This window comes from Engystomops pustulosus, chromosome 7, assembly GCF_040894005.1.
Source record: "Engystomops pustulosus chromosome 7, aEngPut4.maternal, whole genome shotgun sequence".
Lineage (NCBI taxonomy): Eukaryota > Metazoa > Chordata > Amphibia > Anura > Leptodactylidae > Engystomops > Engystomops pustulosus.
Genome location: NC_092417.1, coordinates 4,869,653 through 4,894,439, shown reverse-complemented (window position 1 = coordinate 4,894,439; position 24,787 = coordinate 4,869,653). Strand labels below are relative to the sequence as shown.

Sequence of the window (24,787 nt, the reverse complement as noted above, 5' to 3'; positions counted from 1 at the left end):
TGCCTGCTCGCCTACTCTCCCTCGCTACTTGTCCCGCAGAACTACGCACTCTGCCGCTAGCGCTGTCAGAAGGGAAATACTGTTTCAGCTTGTGCACCAGGGCCTGCTGGTATTCATGCATTCTCACACTCCTTTCCTCTGCAGGGATGAGAGTGGAAAGATTTTGCTTGTACCGTGGGTCCAGGAGAGTGAACACCCAGTAATCGGTGCTGGAATAAATTCTTTGAACGCGAGGGTCACGGGATAGGCAGCCTAGCATGAAATCTGCCATATGCGCCAGAGTACCAACGCGTAAGAATTCACTCCCCTCACTGGCCTGACTGTCCATTTCCTCCTCCTCCAACTCCTCCAACTCCTCTTCTTCTGCCCATACACGCTGAACAGTGAAGGACTCAACAATGGTCCCCTCTTGTGTCTCGCCAACATTCTCCTCCTCTTCCTCCTCATCCTCCTCCACCTCCACCTCCTCCGATATGCGCTGAGAAACAGACCTGAGGGTGCTTTGGCTATCAACAAGGGAATCTTCTTCCCCCGTCTCTTGTGACGAGCGCAAAGCTTCCGACTTCATGCTGATCAGAGAGTTTTTCAACAGGCCAAGCAGCGGGATGGTGAGGCTGATGATGGCGGCATCGCCACTGACCATCTGTGTTGACTCCTCAAAGTTACTCAGCACCTGACAGATATCAGACATCCACGTCCACTCCTCATTGTAGACTTGAGGAAGCTGACTGACCTGACTACCAGTTCTGGTGGAAGTTGACATCTGGCAGTCTACAATCGCTCTGCGCTGCTGGTAAACTCTGGATAACATGGTTAATGTTGAATTCCACCTCGTGGGCACGTCGCACAACAGTCGGTGAGCGGGCAGTTGGAGGCGGCGCTGCGCTGCCCTGAGAGTGGCAGCATCTGTGCTGGACTTCCTGAAATGCGCACAGATGCGGCGCACCTTCGTGAGCAAATCAGACAGATTGGGGTATGTCTTGAGGAAACGCTGAACTATCAGATTTAACACATGGGCCAGGCATGGCACATGTGTCAGTCTGCCGAGTTGCAGAGCCGCCACCAGGTTACGGCCGTTGTCACACACAACCATGCCTGGCTTCAGGTTCAGCGGTGCCAGCCACAGATCAGTCTGCGCCGTGATGCCCTGTAATAGCTCTTGGGCGGTGTGCCTTTTATCGCCTAGGCTCAGCAGTTTGAGCAGCGCCTGCTGTCGCTTAGCGACGGCACTGCTGCTGTGCCTAGAGCTACCGACTGATGGCGCCGTGCCCACGGATGGTAGTTCGGAGGAGGAGGTGGAGGAGGGGTGGGAGGAGGAGGAGGCATAGTAGGCCTGAAACACCTGGACCGAGGTAGGCCCCGCAATCCTCGGCGTCGGCAGTATATGACCAGCCGCAGGGTCAGACTCGGTCCCAGCCTCCACCAAGTTAACCCAATGTGCCGTCAGCGATATATAGTGGCCCTGCCCGGCAGCACTCGTCCACGTGTCCGTGGTCAGGTGGACCTTGTCAGAAACGGCGTTGGTCAGGGCACGGGTGATGTTGTCTGACACGTGCTGGTGCAGATGATTCATTAAAGGGTGATACCGCGCTCCATATATAAGAGAGATGTTATGTACCGGATAGTGACAGGTAGATGGGGGATGTAACTATCGGTGTGTATGATCCAGAATGTAGCACAATGGGGTTTTTTTGTGGTGGGTGAAGCTGCTGCGTCCTCTGGTTGTCAGGCGTTACGGCCAGATGTACATAGGAAAGTTTTTGGAATTTTAAAACCAGTTGATTGGTCGCGCTGCTTGTTGCATAATATTTTTGTGAGAATCTTAGTGATGCAGATGGTTAGCAATTGGTCTGCAGACTCAATTAAATTTGTAAAAACAGCATTTAATACATCAAGAGTTTAAAGTGCAAAGTTTCAGTATAAAAGTAAGTGGACAACGCGTTTCGGGGCGGGATTGGCCCCTTCTTCAGGTCCGATGATTCTGTAATATGTAAAAATTGTACATGGTAGCTATAGTCGTTACATTTAAAATCTTATTATTAACATATATTGGTAACAAATAGATAATAAACATCAGTCAGTACATAAAAAGTCAGAGACATTAGTTGTAGATGTACATATGGTCGGTATTAAAAGAATAATAATAAAAGCGGAGGATCACATAAATCAAATAAATTAATTGATGATTCTTACATAGACCATTTGAATAAGTAGCTTCATAAGGGTAGACATACAAAAATTTTTTTAAGAATATACAAATTTTAAAGATACGATCTTATTGGATGTGTATATATATATATATCACACATGTATCACATATATATCACAAGGTGTACAGAAATAAGACTAACCTCTCTATGCTTTAGATTGATTGCTGGTGTGGGGGGAAAGAAGGAAGGGGGAAGTTGACATATGTTAGATAAACGTTATAGGTGTACCGGTAAAATGGGAGAATTATTACATTAATTTACTAAATGACTGACCTCTTATGCTGGAGGGTAGGAAGAGGGCAACTGAGCGTGAAGTGACCAATAATGAAAGGTAACTTAAGAAACTGGGGGTGTAAAAATAAATAAGTTGAATTAGCATTATGGGAGGGGGCAAAACTTTGAAAAGAGCTTGTGGAGAAAAAACTCACTCAGTAGTCTGTCTGTCCCGGCCGGCAGCAGCTGTGAGAATGATCTCTGCCGGTGACGGGCGGGGGTTTTTTATAGTATAGGAGGAGAGATGCGCATGCGCAGTTCGTGCGACACTATGCAGCGATCTGCGCCTGCGTGGGTTACGGAGCTCTGCAGGTAATCTGCGCCTACATGAATAACGGGACTGTGTCACGATGTAAAGAGGCTGATTAAGTTACCTAATTAGAGGGGATGGATTGAATATATGATTAGATCAGATTAAAATGTAACGGGAATTGAGTAGTTATGTTGTCCGGTGAGTACATAAAGTAGGGGGAAGGGAAGGAATGATTAGCTGTCAGCAGAAATGGGTCAAGACAAGGTTAGTGAGATGGAGAAATAGTGTAACGGTGAGGAGGTTATTAATAGCAGATGTCATGAGAAATGGGTATAAGGAAACTGAAGTGGTCTTGTGTCGGGTTCTAGATATGAGCTGATGGAGATTGGTTTCTTGGCTTAGATCTTCTCTATTGATTCATTAAGGCCGAAAGGGCTCATTGTGTTCAATTTAAAAATCCAAAAATTTTCCCTTTTGATAAGTTGCTCTGATCTATTAGGATGACATTTTGGGATTTGTTCAATTACGCTTACCCTGGCTAGGGAGAGATCCTTATTATGATGGAATTTAAAGTGCCTGGAGACACTATGCAAAAGGTAACCCGCTTTTGTCTTGCTGCGGTGGGCATTGATTCTCTCCCTAAAAGGTTGGGTTGTGCGCCCGACATATTGAAGAGAGCAGGGGCATACTAATAGATAGACGACGTGGTCTGAGGAGCAGTTGACATAGGACTGTATGGGGAAGGTTTCGGAGGTAGTATGGGACATAAATGTTAGAGCTTTGTGTTGCATAATTGGGCAGGTAAGGCATCTTGGGCTATTACATCTGTAAGAGCCCTTGAGTGATGGGAACAAGGTGTCTCTCTGAGGGTTAAGGACCTGTTTTTTTGAGGTAGGTCGCATCTTGGTAGGTGCCAGGAGTGTTTTTAGGGTCGGAGCTCGTTTGAATGTGAGCATGGGGTTCTTAGAAAGAACCTTCGCCAGGTAGGGATCTTGTTGTAATATTGGCCAATGTTTTTGCAAGACTGATCTAATTGTCGAGTGGTCAGATGAGTAGGTAGTAATGAAGTTAAGGGGTCGGTTTGTTTCTGATTCAGAAGTTTTACGGGATGGGAGTAAACATTCTTCCTGAGTGAGGTTATTCGCCCTTTGAAAGGCGTCCTTGATGATTTTGAGGGGGTATCCTTTTTGTGTGAAACGTTCTTTCAGAATGCCTGACTGTTCCTTGTATGTGGGTTTATGGGAACAATTTTTCCGTATCCGTTTGAACTGACTGTACGGAATGTTATTCAGCCATTTCCTGTGGTGTGAGCTGGAGTATTCCAGAAAGCTATTGACGTCAATCGTTTTGAAAAATGTTTCTGTTGTTAGGGTTGTTCCAGTAGGGTCCAAGGAGATTAGTAGATCCAAATATTCAATACGAATAGGTGAGGAGTTCAGGGTAAGTGTAATACCCCATGAGTTGGTATTAATGATCCGTAAGAAGTCCTCGGCCTCCTGTTCAGTGCCATCCCAGATTAAAAAGAGATCATCGATGTATCGTTTGAACATCTTGATCTTACTGTTGTAATCTGGATTACCAGTGATAAAGTTCCTCTCGAATTCCCCCATAAATAGGTTCGCGTAACTTGGGGCGAACTTAGTCCCCATTGCCGTTCCCCTTTTTTGAGAGTATATGGAGGTTTGGAAGGAGAAGATGTTATGGTTTAGTATGAAGTGAATGCTCTGGAGTAAAAAATCGATCTGTTGCGGTGGCATTTTTTGATCTCTCTGTAGGAATTGCAGGATTGCTTGTAAGCCTAAATTGTGGGAAATGTTGGTATAGAGTGAGGTGACATCCATTGTTATCATGTAGAATGTGGGTTCCCATTTGAAATCTTTGAGTTGTAAAATAAGTTCTGTCGAGTCTCTCAGGTAGGTTGGTAGGAGTTTGACATAGCCCTGGAGTAGGGTGTCAACATATTCTGAAAGATTGGAAGTCAAGGAGTTTATGCCTGAGATTATCGGGCGACCTGGTGGGTGAGTGGGATTTTTATGGATCTTTGGTAGGTAATAAAAAATAGCTGTCCTCGGGTTTTTGGGGAGGAGATATTGATATTCCTTTTTATTGATGATGCCGGATTGATGGGCATCATTGAGCAGTGTGGTAAGCTTCGTAGTATTATCCTGTTTGGGGTCCTCGTAGTAAAAAAAAAAATAAAAATAAAAATAAAAATAAAAAGGAATACCACACTGCTCAATGATGCCCATCAATCCGGCATCATCAATAAAAAGGAATATCAATATCTCCTCCCCAAAAACCCGAGGACAGCTATTTTTTATTACCTACCAAAGATCCATAAAAATCCCACTCACCCACCAGGTCGCCCAATAATCTCAGACATAAACTCCTTGACTTCCAATCTTTCAGAATATGTTGACACCCTACTCCAGGGCTATGTCAAACTCCTACCAACCTACCTGAGAGACTCGACAGAACTTATTTTACAACTCAAAGATTTCAAATGGGAACCCACATTCTACATGATAACAATGGATGTCACCTCACTCTATACCAACATTTCCCACAATTTAGGCTTACAAGCAATCCTGCAAGTCCTACAGAGAGATCAAAAAATGCCACCGCAACAGATCGATTTTTTACTCCAGAGCATTCACTTCATACTAAACCATAACATCTTCTCCTTCCAAACCTCCATATACTCTCAAAAAAGGGGAACGGCAATGGGGACTAAGTTCGCCCCAAGTTACGCGAACCTATTTATGGGGGAATTCGAGAGGAACTTTATCACTGGTAATCCAGATTACAACAGTAAGATCAAGATGTTCAAACGATACATCGATGATCTCTTTTTAATCTGGGATGGCACTGAACAGGAGGCCGAGGACTTCTTACGGATCATTAATACCAACTCATGGGGTATTACACTTACCCTGAACTCCTCACCTATTCGTATTGAATATTTGGATCTACTAATCTCCTTGGACCCTACTGGAACAACCCTAACAACAGAAACATTTTTCAAAACCGTTGACGTCAATAGCTTTCTGGAATACTCCAGCTCACACCACAGGAAATGGCTGAATAACATTCCGTACAGTCAGTTCAAACGGATACGGAAAAATTGTTCCCATAAACCCACATACAAGGAACAGTCAGGCATTCTGAAAGAACGTTTCACACAAAAAGGATACCCCCTCAAAATCATCAAGGACGCCTTTCAAAGGGCGAATAACCTCACTCAGGAAGAATGTTTACTCCCATCCCGTAAAACTTCTGAATCAGAAACAAACCGACCCCTTAACTTCATTACTACCTACTCATCTGACCACTCGACAATTAGATCAGTCTTGCAAAAACATTGGCCAATATTACAACAAGATCCCTACCTGGCGAAGGTTCTTTCTAAGAACCCCATGCTCACATTCAAACGAGCTCCGACCCTAAAAACACTCCTGGCACCTACCAAGATGCGACCTACCTCAAAAAAACAGGTCCTTAACCCTCAGAGAGACACCTTGTTCCCATCACTCAAGGGCTCTTACAGATGTAATAGCCCAAGATGCCTTACCTGCCCAATTATGCAACACAAAGCTCTAACATTTATGTCCCATACTACCTCCGAAACCTTCCCCATACAGTCCTATGTCAACTGCTCCTCAGACCACGTCGTCTATCTATTAGTATGCCCCTGCTCTCTTCAATATGTCGGGCGCACAACCCAACCTTTTAGGGAGAGAATCAATGCCCACCGCAGCAAGACAAAAGCGGGTTACCTTTTGCATAGTGTCTCCAGGCACTTTAAATTCCATCATAATAAGGATCTCTCCCTAGCCAGGGTAAGCGTAATTGAACAAATCCCAAAATGTCATCCTAATAGATCAGAGCAACTTATCAAAAGGGAAAATTTTTGGATTTTTAAATTGAACACAATGAGCCCTTTCGGCCTTAATGAATCAATAGAGAAGATCTAAGCCAAGAAACCAATCTCCATCAGCTCATATCTAGAACCCGACACAAGACCACTTCAGTTTCCTTATACCCATTTCTCATGACATCTGCTATTAATAACCTCCTCACCGTTACACTATTTCTCCATCTCACTAACCTTGTCTTGACCCATTTCTGCTGACAGCTAATCATTCCTTCCCTTCCCCCTACTTTATGTACTCACCGGACAACATAACTACTCAATTCCCGTTACATTTTAATCTGATCTAATCATATATTCAATCCATCCCCTCTAATTAGGTAACTTAATCAGCCTCTTTACATCGTGACACAGTCCCGTTATTCATGTAGGCGCAGATTACCTGCAGAGCTCCGTAACCCACGCAGGCGCAGATCGCTGCATAGTGTCGCACGAACTGCGCATGCGCATCTCTCCTCCTATACTATAAAAAACCCCCGCCCGTCACCGGCAGAGATCATTCTCACAGCTGCTGCCGGCCGGGACAGACGGACTACTGAGTGAGTTTTTTCTCCACAAGCTCTTTTCAAAGTTTTGCCCCCTCCCATAATGCTAATTCAACTTATTTATTTTTACACCCCCAGTTTCTTAAGTTACCTTTCATTATTGGTCACTTCACGCTCAGTTGCCCTCTTCCTACCCTCCAGCATAAGAGGTCAGTCATTTAGTAAATTAATGTAATAATTCTCCCATTTTACCGGTACACCTACAACGTTTATCTAACATATGTCAACTTCCCCCTTCCTTCTTTCCCCCCACACCAGCAATCAATCTAAAGCATAGAGAGGTTAGTCTTATTTCTGTACACCTTGTGATATATATGTGATACATGTGTGATATATATATATATACACATCCAATAAGATCGTATCTTTAAAATTTGTATATTCTTAAAAAATTTTTTGTATGTCTACCCTTATGAAGCTACTTATTCAAATGGTCTATGTAAGAATCATCAATTAATTTATTTGATTTATGTGATCCTCCGCTTTTATTATTATTCTTTTAATACCGACCATATGTACATCTACAACTAATGTCTCTGACTTTTTATGTACTGACTGATGTTTATTATCTATTTGTTACCAATATATGTTAATAATAAGATTTTAAATGTAACGACTATAGCTACCATGTACAATTTTTACATATTACAGAATCATCGGACCTGAAGAAGGGGCCAATCCCGCCCCGAAACGCATTGTCCACTTACTTTTATACTGAAACTTTGCACTTTAAACTCTTGATGTATTAAATGCTGTTTTTACAAATTTAATTGAGTCTGCAGACCAATTGCTAACCATCTGCATCACTAAGATTCTCACAAAAATATTATGCAACAAGCAGCGCGACCAATCAACTGGTTTTAAAATTCCAAAAACTTTCCTACGTGCTGGTGCAGGGCTGGGACGGCACATCGGGAAAAGTAGTGGCGGCTGGGGACCGAATACCGAGGGGCGGCCGCCGCCATGAGGTTGCGAAAGGCCTCGGTCTCTACTAGCCTATAGGGCAGCATCTCCAGGCTAAGCAATCTGGAGATGTGCACATTAAGGGCTTGGGCGTGCGGGTGGGTTGCACTATATTTGCGTTTCCGCTCCAGCGTCTGGGGTATGGAGAGCTGAACGCTGGTGGATGCTGTGGAGGCGACGATGGGGTTTTTGTGGCAGGGTCCTGGGCAGGGGGCTGACTAGCAGCTGACACAGGGGAAGGAGCAGTGGTGTGCACGGCCGGAGGTGAACGGGCTTGTTGCCACTGAGTGGGGTGTTTAGCATTCATATGCCTGCGCATACTGGTGGTAGTTAAGCTAGTAGTGGTGGAACCCCTGCTGAGCCTGGTTTGGCAAATGTTGCACACCACAGTCCGTCGGTCATCCGGTGTTTCCTTAAAGAACCTCCAGACGTCTGAAAATCTAGCCCTCGCCGCAAGAGCCCTCGCCACGGGAGCTTCACTAGTTGACACATTTGGCGCTGATGCACCAGCTCTGGCCCTGCCTCTCCGTCTGGCCCCACCACTGCCTCTTCCAACCTGTTCTGGTCGAGGACTCTCCTCCGTCTCAGAAGCACTGTGTTCACCCGGCCTCTCAACCCAGCTTGGGTCTGTCACCTCATCATCCTCCGATCCCTCAGTCTGCTCCCACCTCGGACTTCCTGCCCTGACAACAACTTCCCCACTGTCTGACAACCGTGTCTCCTCATCGTCGGACACCTCTTTACACACTTCTTCCACTACGTCAAGAAGGTCATCATCACCCACAGACTGTGACTGGTGGAAAACCTGGGCATCGGAAAATTGCTCAGCAGCAACCGGACAAGTGGTTTGTGACTGTGGGAAGGGTCCAGAAAACAGTTCCTCAGAGTATGCCGGTTCAAATGCCAAATTTTCCTGGGAGGGAGGAGGCTGAGGTGCAGGAGCTGGAGGAGTGCCGATTTCGGTGACATGGGTGGACTGCGTGGAAGACTGACTGGTGGACAAATTGCTCGAAGCATTGTCAGCAATCCACGACATCACCTGTTTGCACTGTTCTGGCCTCAACAGTGCTCTACCACGAGTCCCAGTAACTTCAGACATGAACCTAGGGAGTGTAGCTCTGCGGCGTTCCCCTGCTCCCTCATAAGCAGGTGGTGTCTCACCCCGGCCAGGACCACGGCCTCTGACCCCTGCAGTAGTTGGACGCCCACGTCCCCGCCCTCGTCCTCTACCCCTAGCCCTCGGGTTAAACATTTTTAAAATGAGAGTTATAACTTTATTTTTTTTTTACTTTTTTTTGTGTTTTTTTTTTTTTTTTTGTGTTTTTTGTTTTTTTTTGAGTTTTTAAAACCAAACGATGCTATCCTATTGCTATGGTTATTTTCTAGCCAAGTATCAAAGCACACTACTATGCCAGATGAGATGACACTGAGTTAGTGCCTAATTGAAATCCAACCCCTACAAAATTTTCCCACTTCGGTCTTTGCTATGGATATGTGCGTCACAAAGCGCAAAACACAGCGGTCGCAAGTCTCACTACAAATTGCTCACAATTGGCTAGTAGATGCACTGCAGCAAGTACAGCCACCAGCAGATCAACCAGAAATCAAATATATAACGCTACTGTAGGCGTAAGTAAGCCGTTTGGATTCTCCTATGGCTATTTTCTAGCCAAGTATCAAAGCACACTACTATGCCAGATGAGATGACACTGAGTTATTAAACAAAATAAACGTAAAATAAAAAAGGACAAATGGCAGACTGTGCCTAATTGAAATCCAACCCCTACTAAATTTTCCCACTTTGGTGTTTGAGGTGGATATGTGTGCCACTAAGAGCTAAACACAACGGTAGCAAGTCCCCCTGCAAATTCCTCACAATATGGTACTAGCTGCAAATAAAAAAAAAAAAAAGTAGAACGTTATTGTAGCCCTAAGAAGGGCTGTTGGGTTCTTGGAGAATCACTCCTGCCTAACAGTAAGCTAATAGAACACCCTAACGCTTTCCCTGACCAGCAGCAGCTCTCTCCCTAGCGGCATCCAGACAGAGAATGATCCGAGCAGCGCGGGCAGCGGCTAGTCTATCCCAGGGTCACCTGATCTGGCCAGCCAACCACTGCTATCTACGTGTAAGGGTACCACGTCATGCTGGGTGGAGTGCAGAGTCTCCTGGCTTGTGATTGGCTCTGTTTCTGGCCGCCAAAAAGCAAAACGGCGGGAGCTGCCATTTTCTCGAGCGGGCGAAGTATTCGTCCGAGCAACGAGCAGTTTCGAGTACGCTAATGCTCGACCGAGCATCAAGCTCGGACGAGCATGTTCGCTCATCTCTAGTCATCACTATAATCATGTTGACGTGTACCGGGAAGCTTCACGTCTGTCACAGTTACTGGGGGAGATGTATTCATCTGTCTATGCCAGGATATAGGAGTAATTTGCACCTGAAATGAAATTTACCACATTCATTGAGAGTTTTAGGCACCATTTTTAGGCCTCTGTAAAAGCCACTTCAGAAAATTGAAAAAAATAAGTAAATTTGCCCCAATGTATCAATTGCATCAGCGTCTTAATGACACAGATGTTATTGACGGCTTTCACTACAGCAACAGCACTGGGTTTCATCAAGCACTGTTATTATCACTGACAGGGGTCTCCAATGGGGATGGAGGACCTTGCCATTTCGGCATAGGTGGGGGGGGGCCTTAGTGTATCTAATCCTTTCATGTGTGATACTCTCTGCTGATACATTCCTTATTCTTATAGGTTGGTTGGTAATAATCTCCCAGACACGTCCAGCGTCCCGTTGGCTTCTATGATGAGGAATAATCCGGGCCTGAGGTTACTGGACCTGTCTCATAACCGTCTGTCTGGTCGGGACTTCAGTCTCTTGCTGGAAGCTCTGTCCGGTAGTATAGAGACATTACGGTAAGTATATACCATGCACTATATATACAGCATATGAAGCAAGTGTTACTGTAACCCCACCAGCCTATCCAGCACCTGTTATGGCCGACATATCAGACTGTGAAAAGGAAAAAGACTGGAAAGATGCAGGATAAAGCTTCCATCATCCCATAGAAAACCTTCTAAACATAGTCTAACCCCGTGCAATGGGGGAACCTGCTTTACCCTGCAGCGGGGGGTGAAAGAGGGACACGGATTATGTCACATGCAGGAAATAGATTTTTAAATTATGTAGAAATATATTGGAAACCACCTACAGAGCCCGGGTAAGTGACCAAGTAGTGTAATCATCCAATCAGTGATCTGATACCTGCCGGGGTAGACTTTATACTAATTTCCACCTAGTAAATGCCCTGTGTACTGATGGTCCTGTATATATATAATTATGGGGCACAATGGACAATATCGGTACTTTGCCGACACTAATGACTTGGATTTTTTGGGGGGGGCATAAAATGATGGTGCAACTTGTGAATCCAACACTTTTTCTATTTTCTTGACTTGGTTTTTGCCGCCATGTTTGGCGCACAATTAGAGCTGCTGAAAGCGAGTCTGGGGAGGTCTATTTCACCTTCATAAATAGGGAGCCACAAACTTACATCCCACTGAAAATTATAGCACATTCCCAGCGCCGCCCTGCGCCAAATATATAAATACCTGCCGAAGCTTCCGGGGCCAAAACATAAATGACGGAAGAGAATTGAATATTTTATACAGATTTTTACACAAAAAAAAAACCAGCAGGAGAGCATCTGGTTGAAAATGGCTACATGGAGCGAGCCGAAACGTTGCACTGTACTGCCATTGGTGAATGTATGAATAAATTTTGAACGTCACGGAGTGCTGCTCTCCTGCTGTTTTCTTTGGATTACCCTGGTGCCTTGAGTCGTGCCCATAGAGCCTGCACCCGTCTGGATCCTAATCCGGTTGTTTCACTGTGCCGCCCGCACCTCTTCTTATGTTTTTTACACAAAAATATAGAGAGTTGTTTATCGCACAACAAATATAATACAGTAAGTTTTATTAAATTGCCATAAACAAAGTTATCGAATGACAAAAGGTTTCCATGAGAACATCAGGAAAGAGCGGAGATGATTGGCATCTTATATATAATAGATACATTCACCAACACTATAATCACCAGGACAATATCAACTGCTACAGGATAATTACCATCTAACCAGATCTTCTCACATTCCCTTATCATAACTCTGCTACATGTGATTAGAGATGAGCGAACACACTCGTCCGAGCTTGATGCTGGTTGGAGCATTAGTGTACTCGAAACTGCTCGTTGCTCGGACGAGTATTTCGCCAGCTCGAGAAAATGGCATCTCCCACCGATTTTTGGCTGCCAGAAACAGAGCCAATCACAAGCCAGGAGACTCTGCACTCCACCCAGCATGACGTGGTACCCTTACACGTCGATAGCAGTGGTTGGCTGGCCTGATCAGGTGACCCTTGGATATACTAGCCCCTGCCCGCGCTGCTCGGATCATTCTGTGTCTGGATGGCGCTAGGGAGAGAGTTGCTGCTGGTCAGGGAAAGCGTTAGGGTGTTCTATTAGCTTACTGTTAGGCAGGAGTGATTCTACAAGAACCCAACAGCCCTTCTTAGGGCTACAATAGCGTTATATATATATTTTTTTTTGTTTGCTTGTGGCTGGGCTTGCTGGCACTAGTAGTGCAGCTAGTACCATATTGTGAGGAATTTGCAGGGAGACTTGCTACCGTTGTGTTTAGCTCTTAGTGACACGCATATCCACCTCAAACACCGAAGTGGGACAATTTATTAGGGGTTTGATTTGAATTAGGCAGAGTCTGCTGATTTTTTTTTTTTTTTTTTTACGTTTATTTACTTTTATAACTCAAAGTCATCTGGCAAAGCAGTGTACTTTCACTGTAGGCTAGAAAATAGCCATAGGAGAACCCCAACGGCTTACTTAGGCCTACAATAGCGTTATATATTTAATTTTTTGTTGATTTGCTTGTGGCTGGCCTTGGTGGCACTAGTAGTGCATCTAGTACCATATTGTGAGGAATTTGCAGGGAGACTTGGGAACATTATATTTAGCTCTTAGTGACACACACATCTCAAACACCGAAGTGGGACAATTTATTAGGGGTTTGATTTGAATGAGTCTGCTCATTTATTTTTTTTACGTTTATTTTTTTTTTATAGCTCAAAGTCATCAGGCACAGCACAAAATCCAGTTGTGTGCTGTCAGTGTAGGTTAGAAACTAGCCATAGCAATAGGATAGCATCGTTTTGTTTAAAAAAAAAAAAAAATTTACAGTTTACACTTTAATTTTGAAAATGTTGAACCCGCGGGCTAGGGGTAGAGGACGTGGGCGTCCAACTACTGCAGGGGTCAGAGGCCGTGGTCCTGGCCGGGGTGAGACACCACCTGCTGATGAGGGAGCAGGGGAACGCCGCAGAGCTACACTCCCTAGGTTCATGTCTGAAGTTACTGGGACTCGTGGTAGAGCACTGTTGAGGCCAGAACAGTGTGAAGAGGTGATGTCGTGGATTGCTGACAATGCTTCTAGCCATTTGTCCACCAGTCAGTCTTCCACGCAGTCCACCCAAGTCACTGAAATCAGCACTCCTCCAGCTCAGCCTCCTTCCCCCCAGTCTGCCCCCTCCCAGGAAAATTTGGCATTTGAACCGGCATACTCTGAGGAACTGTTTTCTGGACCCTTCCCAGAGTCACAAACCACTTGTCCGGTTGCTGCTGAGCTCTTTTCCGATGCCCAGGTTTTCCACCGGTCGCAGTCTGTGGGTGATGATGACATTATTGATGTAGTGGAAGAAGTGTGTAAAGAGGTGTCGGACGATGAGGAGACACGGTTGTCAGACAGTGGTGAAGTTGTTGTCAGGGCAGGAAGTCCGAGGGGGGAGCAGACTGAGGGATCGGAGGATGATGAGGTGACAGACCCAAGCTGGGTTGATAGGCCGGGTGAACACAGTGCTTCTGAGACGGAGGCGAGTCCTATACCAGAACAGGTTGGAAGAGGCAGTGCAGGGGCCAGACGGAGAGGCAGGGCCAGAGCTGGTGCATCAGCGCCAAATGTTTCACGTAGTCAAGCTCCCGTGGCGAGGGCTAGATTTTCAGAAGTCTGGAGGTTCTTTAAAGAAACACCGGATGACCGACGGACTGTGGTGTGCAACCTGTGCCAAACCAGGATCAGCAGGGGTTCCACCACTACTAGCTTAACTACCACCAGTATGCGCAGGCATATGAATGCTAAACACCCCACTCAAAGGCACCAAACCCATTCACCTCCGGCCGGGCACACCACTGTGTCATCTGCTAGTCAGCCCCCTGCCCATGACCCCGGCCCAAACACCTCCCGTGCGAAAACCCCATCTTCGCCTTCACGATCCTCCACAGCATCCACCAGCGTTCAGCTCTCCATACCCCAGACGCTGGAGCGCAAAAGGAAGTATAGTGCAACCCAACCACACGCCCAAGCCCTCAACGTCCACATCTCCAAACTGCTTAGCCTGGAGATGCTGCCCTATAGGCTGGTAGAGACCGAGTCCTTTCGAAACCTCATGGCGGCGGCCGCCCCTCGGTATTCGGTCCCCAGCCGCCACTACTTTTCCCGATGTGCCGTCTTAGCCCTGCACCAGCACGTGTCAGACAACATCATCCATGCCCTGACCAACGCCGTTTCTGACAAGGTCCACCTGACCACGGACACGTGGACGAGTGCTGCCGGGCAGGGCCACTATATATCGCTGACGGCACATTGGGTTAACTTGGTGGAGGCTGGGAACCGAGTCTGACCCTGGGGCTGGTCATATACTGCCGACGCCGAGGATTGCGGGGCCTACCTCGGTCCAGGTCTCTCAGGCCTACTATGCCTCCTCCCACCCCTCCTCCACCTCCTCCTCCGAATTACCATCCGTGGGCATGGAGCCATCAGTCGGTAGCTCTAGGCACAGCAGCAGTGCCATCGCTAAGCGACAGCAGGCGGTGCTCAAACTGCTGAGCCTAGGCGATAAAAGGCACACCGCCCAAGAGCTATTACAGGGCATCATGGCGCAGACTGAACTGTTGCTGGCACCGCTGAACCTGAAGCCAGGCATGGTTGTGTGTGACAACGGCCGTAAGCTGGTGGCGGCTCTGCAACTCGGCAGACTGACACATGTGCCATGCCTGGCCCATGTGTTAAATCTCATAGTTCAGCGTTTCCTCAAGACATACCCCAATCTGTCTGATTTGCTCACGAAGGTGCGCCGCATCTGTGCGCATTTCATGAAGTCCAGCACAGATCCTGCCACTCTCAGGGCAGCGCAGCGCCGCCTCCAACTGCCCGCTCATCGACTGTTGTGCGACGTGCCCACGAGGTGGAATTCAACATTAACCATGTTATCCAGAGTTTACCAGCAGCGCAGAGCGATTGTAGACTGCCAGATGTCAACTTCCACCAGAACTGGTAGTCAGGTCAGTCAGCTTCCTCAAGTCTACAATGAGGATTGCACGTGGATGTCTGATATCTGTCATGTGCTGAGTAACTTTGAGGAGTCAACACAGATGGTCAGTGGCGATGCCGCCATCATCAGCCTCACCATCCCGCTGCTTGGCCTGTTGAAAAATTCTCTGGTCAGCATGAAGTCGGAAGCTTTGCGCTCGTCACAAGAGACGGGGGAAGAAGATTCCCTTGTTGATAGCCAAAGCACCCTCAGGTCTGTTTCTCAGCGCATATCGGAGGAGGATGAGGAGGAAGAGGAGGAGAATGTTGGCGAGACAGAAGAGGGGAGCATTGTTCAGTCCTTCACTGTTCAGCGTGTATGGGCAGAAGAAGAGGAGTTGGAGGAGGAGGAAATGGAGAGTCAGGCCAGTGAGGGGAGTGAATTCTTGCGTGTTGGTACTCTGGCGCATATGGCAGATTTCATGCTAGGCTGCCTATACCGTGACCCTCGCATTCAAAGAATTTATTCCAGCACTGATTACTGGGTATTCACTCTCCTGGACCCACGGTACAAGCAAAATCTTTCCACTCTCATCCCTGGAGAGGAAAGGAGTGTGAGAATGCATGAATACCAGCAGGCCCTGGTGCACAAGCTCAAACAGTATTTCCCTTCTGACAGCACTAGCGGCAGAGGGCGTACTTCTGCGGGACAAGTAGCGAGGGAGAGTAGGCGAGCATGCAGCTTGTCCAACACTGGCAGGGGTACGCTTTACAAGGCCTTTGCCAGTTTTATGTCACCCCAGCAAGACACTGTCACCTGTCCCCAGTCTCGGCAGAGTAGGGCTGATCTTTACAGAAAGATGGTGAGGGAGTACGTAGCTGACCATACTATCGTCCTAAATGATCACACAGCTCACTACAACTACTGGGTTTCAAAGCTGGACATGTGGCACGAACTGGCGCTGTACGATTTGGAGGTTCTTGCCTGCCCTGCCGCTAGCGTGATGTTCGAGCGGGTTTTCAGTGCAGCTGGTGGCATCATCACCGATAAGCATACACGCCTTTCGACTGACAGGCTGACGCTTATCAAGATGAATAAAGCCTGGATTTCTCAGGACTTCCATTCTCCACCAGGTGAAAGAAGCTCAACCTGAATAATGTATGCACTCCTCCTCCTCATTTTCCTCCTTCTCCTTGTACACTAAAGCAGAGGAAACTGGCTATTTTTTGCCAGGGCCAACTGGCTCTAGCTATAGTACTCTATGTATTTAATTTTTCTGGAGGGCCACCTACCCGGTCCTCTGTTTTAAACAATTTTTGGGAGTGCCACATACAGGCCCTCAATCTATTTAATTTTTCTGGAGGACCACCTACCTGCTCCTCTGGTTTGAAAACTTTTTTGGACTGCCACATATAGGCATTATCCAAATTTAATTGTCTCCATAGCAGCCTCCACACGTCGTCTTTATAGCTGCCTCCACACGTTGTCTCCATTGTACCTAATAAAGTGGCCGGTGAGTGTATATACTGTATGTATAAGGGTATATATGAGCGCATAGATGTGTGTGTGCATGTAAGTTTGTATAAATTTGTGTGTATGAATGTTGAACTGTAAATGTGAGTGTAAATGTAAATATGTATAAAACTGTGTGTGATTGTATAAACATATGTGAGTGTACATGTATGTTTTTTTAGCTGTGCATCTAGTCATAAAATAAGTGATACAGTCTTTTGAACTGAGTATCTAATCTTATCGTCTGCTCATACACCTCACACATCTCATCTTCTTAAATTTTATAGTCTGGCAGGTAATGACCTCACAGAAATGTCCTGTATGCAGTTGGCATCTGTCATAAGGAATAAAACCAACCTGAAGAGACTTGTCCTGTCTGATAACCATCTATCTGGTCCACACCTGGGTGACTTGCTGGAATCTCTGTCTAGTCCATCCTGCAGGATAGAGCAATTACTGTGAGTATTAAAGATGGACAGGAGGAAACATTACTGTGATTATAAGAGATGTGTACAGAAGGAGACATTACTGTGAGTATAAATGATATTTACAAGAGGGGACATTAGAGTGAGTATAAGAGATGTGTATAGTAGGAGACATTGCTGTGAGTATAAGAGATGTGTACAGGAGGAGACATTACTGTGAGTATAAGAGATGTGTACAGGAGGGAACATTACTGTGAGTATAAGAGAGGTGTACAGGAGGAGACATTACTGTGAGTATAAGAGATGTGTACAGGAGGAGACATTGCTGTGAGTATAAGAGATGTGTACAGGAGGGGACATTAGAGTGAGTATAAGAGATGTGTATAGTAGGAGACATTACTGTGAGTATAAGAGATGTGTACAGGAGGAGACATTACTGTGAGTATAAGAGATGTGTACAGGAGGGGACATTACTGTCAGTATAAGAGATGTGTGAAGGAGGAGATATTACTGTCAGTATAAGAGATGTGTGAAGGAGGAGAAATTACTGTGAGTATAATAATTGTGTGCAGGATGAGACATTAAAGTGAGTATAAGAGAAAAATACAGGGGGAGACATTTTTGTGTGAATAAGAGATTTATACAAGGCAGATATTACAGTGCACACAGGTGGAGACATAACTGTGAGTATAAGATATGTGTAAAGGAGAAGAAATTTCTGTGAGTATTAGTGATGTGTACAGGAGGAGACATTAAAAGGGTCCTCGCACGAAGACAAGGTTCGTATATGTACTCAGGTTAATAAAATAACACATTCTCTAATTCACTGTTATTAACACAAATGCAGCATTTCACAGATATAAGTCAACCTTTCTCTATCAGTCCTGCTGTACACAATTTCAGTTGCTCTAGACACGACCCTGTAACTAATAACTTCGGGTCGGCTGCCCTCTTAAGTTTCTGTGTGAGATCAGAGATGTGCGAAATCTGTGCAGATGAGCTGAGCCTGTAGCCCCGCCCCCTGCACAGAGCTCAGAGACTCTTACTGATCACTTCCTGCCAGGAGATTGTGAGCAGAGAGAGAAACTGCAAACTACAAGCTCACAGTGTAAAAGTCTGTCGGCCTCTGTGTAATAGGCATATCTCTCTTTCTATGTGTCAGTGTGTAAGTACTGTCAGGCACCAGATGAAAGGGTATATACACCTGTACCCTGATAATGTTACCACATTGTCAACCCACAGGACTAGATGGATAGTAATGTGCCTGCTAAGAGAGCCCCCCCCCCCCCCACACACCCTGGGATTTTGTACTGAGTAGCCTAGTGAGAGAGAGGAACTAAAATAGTAAGGGGTTAAAATGATTTTTATTGTGTTAACATCACTAGGAGGTTGAAATGTGAGAATTGGCTTTCGTGGGAAAACCCTTTTAATGTGAATATATGAAATGTGTATAGAAGATATTAGTGTGAATGTATGAAATGTGCACAGAGTCCTTACTGTGAGTATAAGAGATTTGTACAGGCCGAGACATTACAGAAAGAACTGAGCACAAATGTGGCAAAGCAGCCGGGCACCAGGTGAACCAAGAGATAGAGACAATCAGAGAAGACATAATAACAAAGGCTGCAGTTTTTAACTAACTTTGCAGTTAAAATGTTTTGAAGAAAGTCAAACTTTCTTTTTTTCCTGGATGAAACTGTAAATTCTAATAGTAAAAAGTCTGATCCTGCTCTATAACAGCTTATAAGTAGCCTCACCCTGCCCTAAAAGGGCAACTCAGGATTTCAGAATGTCGATGTTTCACTAACAGCAGCCTCCCTGAAAAGAACAATCGCAGAGTCACATGTCCAGCCCTGCCAATCACAGCCATGTCCACACAGGACCTGCCGATTTGGACTACAAACTGGTTAATTGGCCACTCAACAGTCAGTCAAGAAGTTTGGAGCATTTTCCCCAAACATAAACCAAAAGCTCCACATCTCCTCAAATGTTTAACAGATTCCTGTTTCTAGTACTGGAAGGAACTGGAATAAATCTATCGATCCAGGTGATGCACATCCCGAGCTGACCAGCCGTAGACGATCAGCGGACCATCAGCGGACCGCGCAATAGGAGCAGGCACAGTCTCACCGCTTGGAATGGGAGGCCGAGCCATTGGAGTGGTGCAAACCTGCCGCCAGGGGCCACAGGAAAGTTATACATTCCTCATTCACAAACCAAGTAATGCGAGAACCTGAGACCCATCAGTTACACCAGGACAATACAAAGTATCCACCAGTTACATAGAAATGACAATTATCAGCTGACGACTATACACTGGACCAACTGTATCTAACCGTGTATCTAACCGAGTACTTACACCCCAGCAGCTGTACCCCAGACTCCATGTACAGACTCCTCCTCACACCCATCACTCCCACAACATATCACAGGAGATGAGGAAATCCTCACAGTACAAAGTCACTAACAATGGTCCTGTTTTATCTTCTAGTCTCTGGAACAATAAATTCACTAAGGAGGAGAAGGAAGAAATAGAAAAGCTGAAGAAAAGAAAACCAGATATGGAAATACGTTACTGAGGAAACCGGGAGCAGATCCCAGGAGACTATGGACAATTCTCCCTCCAGGATTAGGAGGTTTCCTGGTGAATATCACTGATGGATGTAACACACACTGACCCCCACTAATACCAGGTGTATACAGGACACATATACAGAACCTCCTGTATCATATATTATACAGGATACAAGGGGTTACACACAGTGACCCCACTAATACCAGGTGTATACAGGACACATATACAGAACCTCCTGTACCATATATTATACAGGATACAAGGGGTTACACACAGTGACCCCCACTAATACCAGGTGTATACAGGACACATATACAGAACCCCCTGTATCATATATTATACAGGATACAAGGGGTTACACACAGTGACCCCACTAATACCAGGTGTATACAGGACATATATACAGAACCTCCTGTATCATATATTATACAGGATACAAGGGGTTACACACAGTGACCCCACTAATACCAGGTGTATACAGGACACATATACAGAACCCCCTGTATCATATATTATACAGGATACAAGGGATTACACACAGTGACCCCCACTAATACCAGGTGTATACAGGACACATATACAGAACCCCCTGTATCATATATTATACAGGATACAAGGGGTTACACACAGTGACCCCCCCCCCCCACTAATACCAGGTGTATACAGGACAAATATACAGAACCTCCTGTATCATATATTATACAGGATACAAGGGGTTACACACAGTGACCCCACTAATACCAGGTGTATACAGGACACATATACAGAACCTCCTGTACCATATATTATACAGGATACAAGGGGTTACACACAGTGACCCCCCACTAATACCAGGTGTATACAGGATACATATACAGAACCCCCTGTATCATATATTATACAGGATACAAGGGGTTACACACAGTGACCCCCACTAATACCAGGTGTATACAGGACACATATACAGAAACTCCTGTATCATATATTATACAGGATACAAGGGGTTACACACAGTGACCCCACTAATACCAGGTGTATACAGGACACATATACAGAACCTCCTGTATCATATATTATACAGGATACAAGGGGTTACACACAGTGACCTCCACTAATACCAGGTGTATACAGGACACATATACAGAACCTCCTGTATCATATATTATACAGGATACAAGGGGTTACACACAGTGACCCCGCTAATACCAGGTGTATACAGGACACATATACAGAACCCCCTGTATCATATATTATACAGGATACAAGGGGTTACACACAGTGACCCCACTAATACCAGGTGTATACAGGACACATATACAGAACCCCCTGTATCATATATTATACAGGATACAAGGGGTTACACACAGTGACCCCCACTAATACCAGGTGTATACAGGACACATATACAGAACCTCCCGTATCATATATTATACAGGATACAAGGGGTTACACACAGTGACCCCCACTAATACCAGGTGTATACAGGACACATATACAGAACCTCCTGTATCATATATTATACAGGATACAAGGGGTTACACACAGTGACCCCCCCACTAATACCAGGTGTATACAGGACACATATACAGAACCTCCTGTACCATATATTATACAGGATACAAGGGGTTACACACAGTGACCCCACTAATACCAGGTGTATACAGGACACATATACAGAACCCCCTGTATCATATATTATACAGGATACAAGGGGTTACACACAGTGACCCCCCACTAATACCAGGTGTATACAGGACACATATACAGAACCTCCTGTATCATATATTATACAGGATACAAGGGGTTACACACAGTGACCCCCACTAATACCAGGTGTTTACAGGACACATATACAGAACCTCCTGTATCATATATTATACAGGATACAAGGGGTTACACACAGTGACCCCCCACTAATACCAGGTGTATACAGGACACATATACAGAACCCCCTGTATCATATATTATACAGGATACAAGGGGTTACACACAGTGACCCCCCACTAATACCAGGTGTATACAGGACACATATACAGAACCTCCTGTATCATATATTATACAGGATACAAGGGGTTACACACAGTGACCCCACTAATACCAGGTGTATACAGGACACATATACAGAACCCCCTGTATCATATATTATACAGGATACAAGGGGTTACACACAGTAACCCCACTAATACCAGGTGTATACAGGACACATATACAGAACCTCCTGTATCATATATTATACAGGATACAAGGGGTTACACACAGTTACCCCACTAATACCAGGTGTATACAGGACACATATACAGAACCCCCTGTATCATATATTATACAGGATACAAGGGGTTACACACAGTGACCCCCACTAATACCAGGTGTATACAGGACACATATACAGAGCCCCCTGTATCATATATTATACAGGATACAAGGGGTTACACACAGTGACCCCACTAATACCAGGTGTATACAGGACACATATACAGAACCCCCTGTATCATATATTATACAGGATACAAGGGGTTACACACAGTGACCCCCACTAATACCAGGTGTATACAGGACACATATACAGAACCTCCTGTATCATATATTATACAGGATACAAGGGGTTACACACAGTGACCCCCCACTAATACCAGGTGTATACAGGACACATATACAGAACCTCCTGTATCATATATTATACAGGATACAAGGGGTTACACACAGTGACCCCCACTAATACCAGGTGTATACAGGACACATATACAGAACCCCCTGTACCATATATTATACAGGATACAAGGGGTTACACACAGTGACCCCACTAATACCAGGTGTATACAGGACACATATACAGAACCTCCTGTATCATATATTATCCAGGATACAAGGGGTTACACACAGTGACCCCCACTAATACCAGGTGTATACAGGACACATATACAGAACCCCCTGTATCATATATTATACAGGATACAAGGGGTTACACACAGTGACCCCACTAATACCAGGTGTATACAGGACACATATACAGAACCCCCTGTATCATATATTATACAGGATACAAGGGGTTACACACAGTGACCCCACTAATACCAGGTGTATACAGGACATATATACAGAACCCCCTGTATCATATATTATACAGGATACAAGGGGTTACACACAGTGACCCCACTAATACCAGGTGTATACAGGACACATATACAGAACCCCCTGTACCATATATTATACAGGATACAAGGGGTTACACACAGTGACCCCCCACTAATACCAGGTGTATACAGGACACATATACAGAACCCCCTGTATCATATATTATACAGGATACAAGGGGTTACACACAGTGACCCCCACTAATACCAGGTGTATACAGGACACATATACAGAACCCCCTGTACCATATATTATACAGGATACAAGGGGTTACACACAGTGACCCCACTAATACCAGGTGTATACAGGACACATATACAGAACCTCCTGTATCATATATTATACAGGATACAAGGGGTTACACACAGTGACCCCCACTAATACCAGGTGTATACAGGACACATATACAGAACCCCCTGTATCATATATTATACAGGATACAAGGGGTTACACACAGTGACCCCACTAATACCAGGTGTATACAGGACACATATACAGAACCCCCTGTATCATATATTATACAGGATACAAGGGGTTACACACAGTGACCCCACTAATACCAGGTGTATACAGGACATATATACAGAACCCCCTGTATCATATATTATACAGGATACAAGGGGTTACACACAGTGACCCCCACTAATACCAGGTGTATACAGGACACATATACAGAACCTCCTGTATCATATATTATACAGGATACAAGGGGTTACACAGTGACCCCACTAATACCAGGTGTATACAGGACATATATACAGAACCCCCTGTACCATATATTATACAGGATACAAGGGGTTACACACAGTGACCCCACTAATACCAGGTGTATACAGGACACATATACAGAACCCCCTGTACCATATATTATACAGGATACAAGGGGTTACACACAGTGACCCCCCCACTAATACCAGGTGTATACAGGACACATATACAGAACCCCCTGTATCATATATTATACAGGATACAAGGGGTTACACACAGTGACCCCCCACTAATACCAGGTGTATACAGGACACATATACAGAGCCCCCTGTACCATATATTATACAGGATACAAGGGGTTACACACAGTGACCCCCCACTAATACCAGGTGTATACAGGACACATATACAGAACCCCCTGTATCATATATTATACAGGATACAAGGGGTTACACACAGTGACCCCACTAATACCAGGTGTATACAGGACACATATACAGAACCCCCTGTATCATATATTATACAGGATACAAGGGGTTACACACAGTGACCCCACTAATACCAGGTGTATACAGGACACATATACAGAACCCCCTGTATCATATATTATACAGGATACAAGGGGTTACACACAGTGACCCCACTAATACCAGGTGTATACAGGACACATATACAGAACCCCCTGTATCATATATTATACAGGATACAAGGGGTTACACACAGTGACCCCACTAATACCAGGTGTATACAGGACACATATACAGAACCCCCTGTATCATATATTATACAGGATACAAGGGGTTACACACAGTGACCCCACTAATACCAGGTGTATACAGGACACATATACAGAACCCCCTGTATCATATATTATACAGGATACAAGGGGTTACACACAGTG

General features: G+C 45.1%; 1 protein-coding gene across 1 annotated transcript in view; it reads left to right on the top strand.

Annotated features, from left to right (window-relative positions):
• Nucleotides 1-24,380, top strand: part of LOC140069148 (NACHT, LRR and PYD domains-containing protein 12-like) — an 82,645-nt gene extending 58,265 nt beyond the window's left edge. The window contains exons 7-9 of the mRNA XM_072114522.1: nucleotides 10,933-11,094; nucleotides 17,355-17,525; nucleotides 19,984-24,380. Of these exons, the coding sequence (XP_071970623.1) occupies nucleotides 10,933-11,094; nucleotides 17,355-17,525; nucleotides 19,984-20,071 (421 nt within the window). The 3' untranslated portion in view covers nucleotides 20,072-24,380. The remainder of the gene's footprint in view (nucleotides 1-10,932; nucleotides 11,095-17,354; nucleotides 17,526-19,983) is intronic.
• The last annotated feature ends 407 nt before the right edge of the window (nucleotides 24,381-24,787 follow it).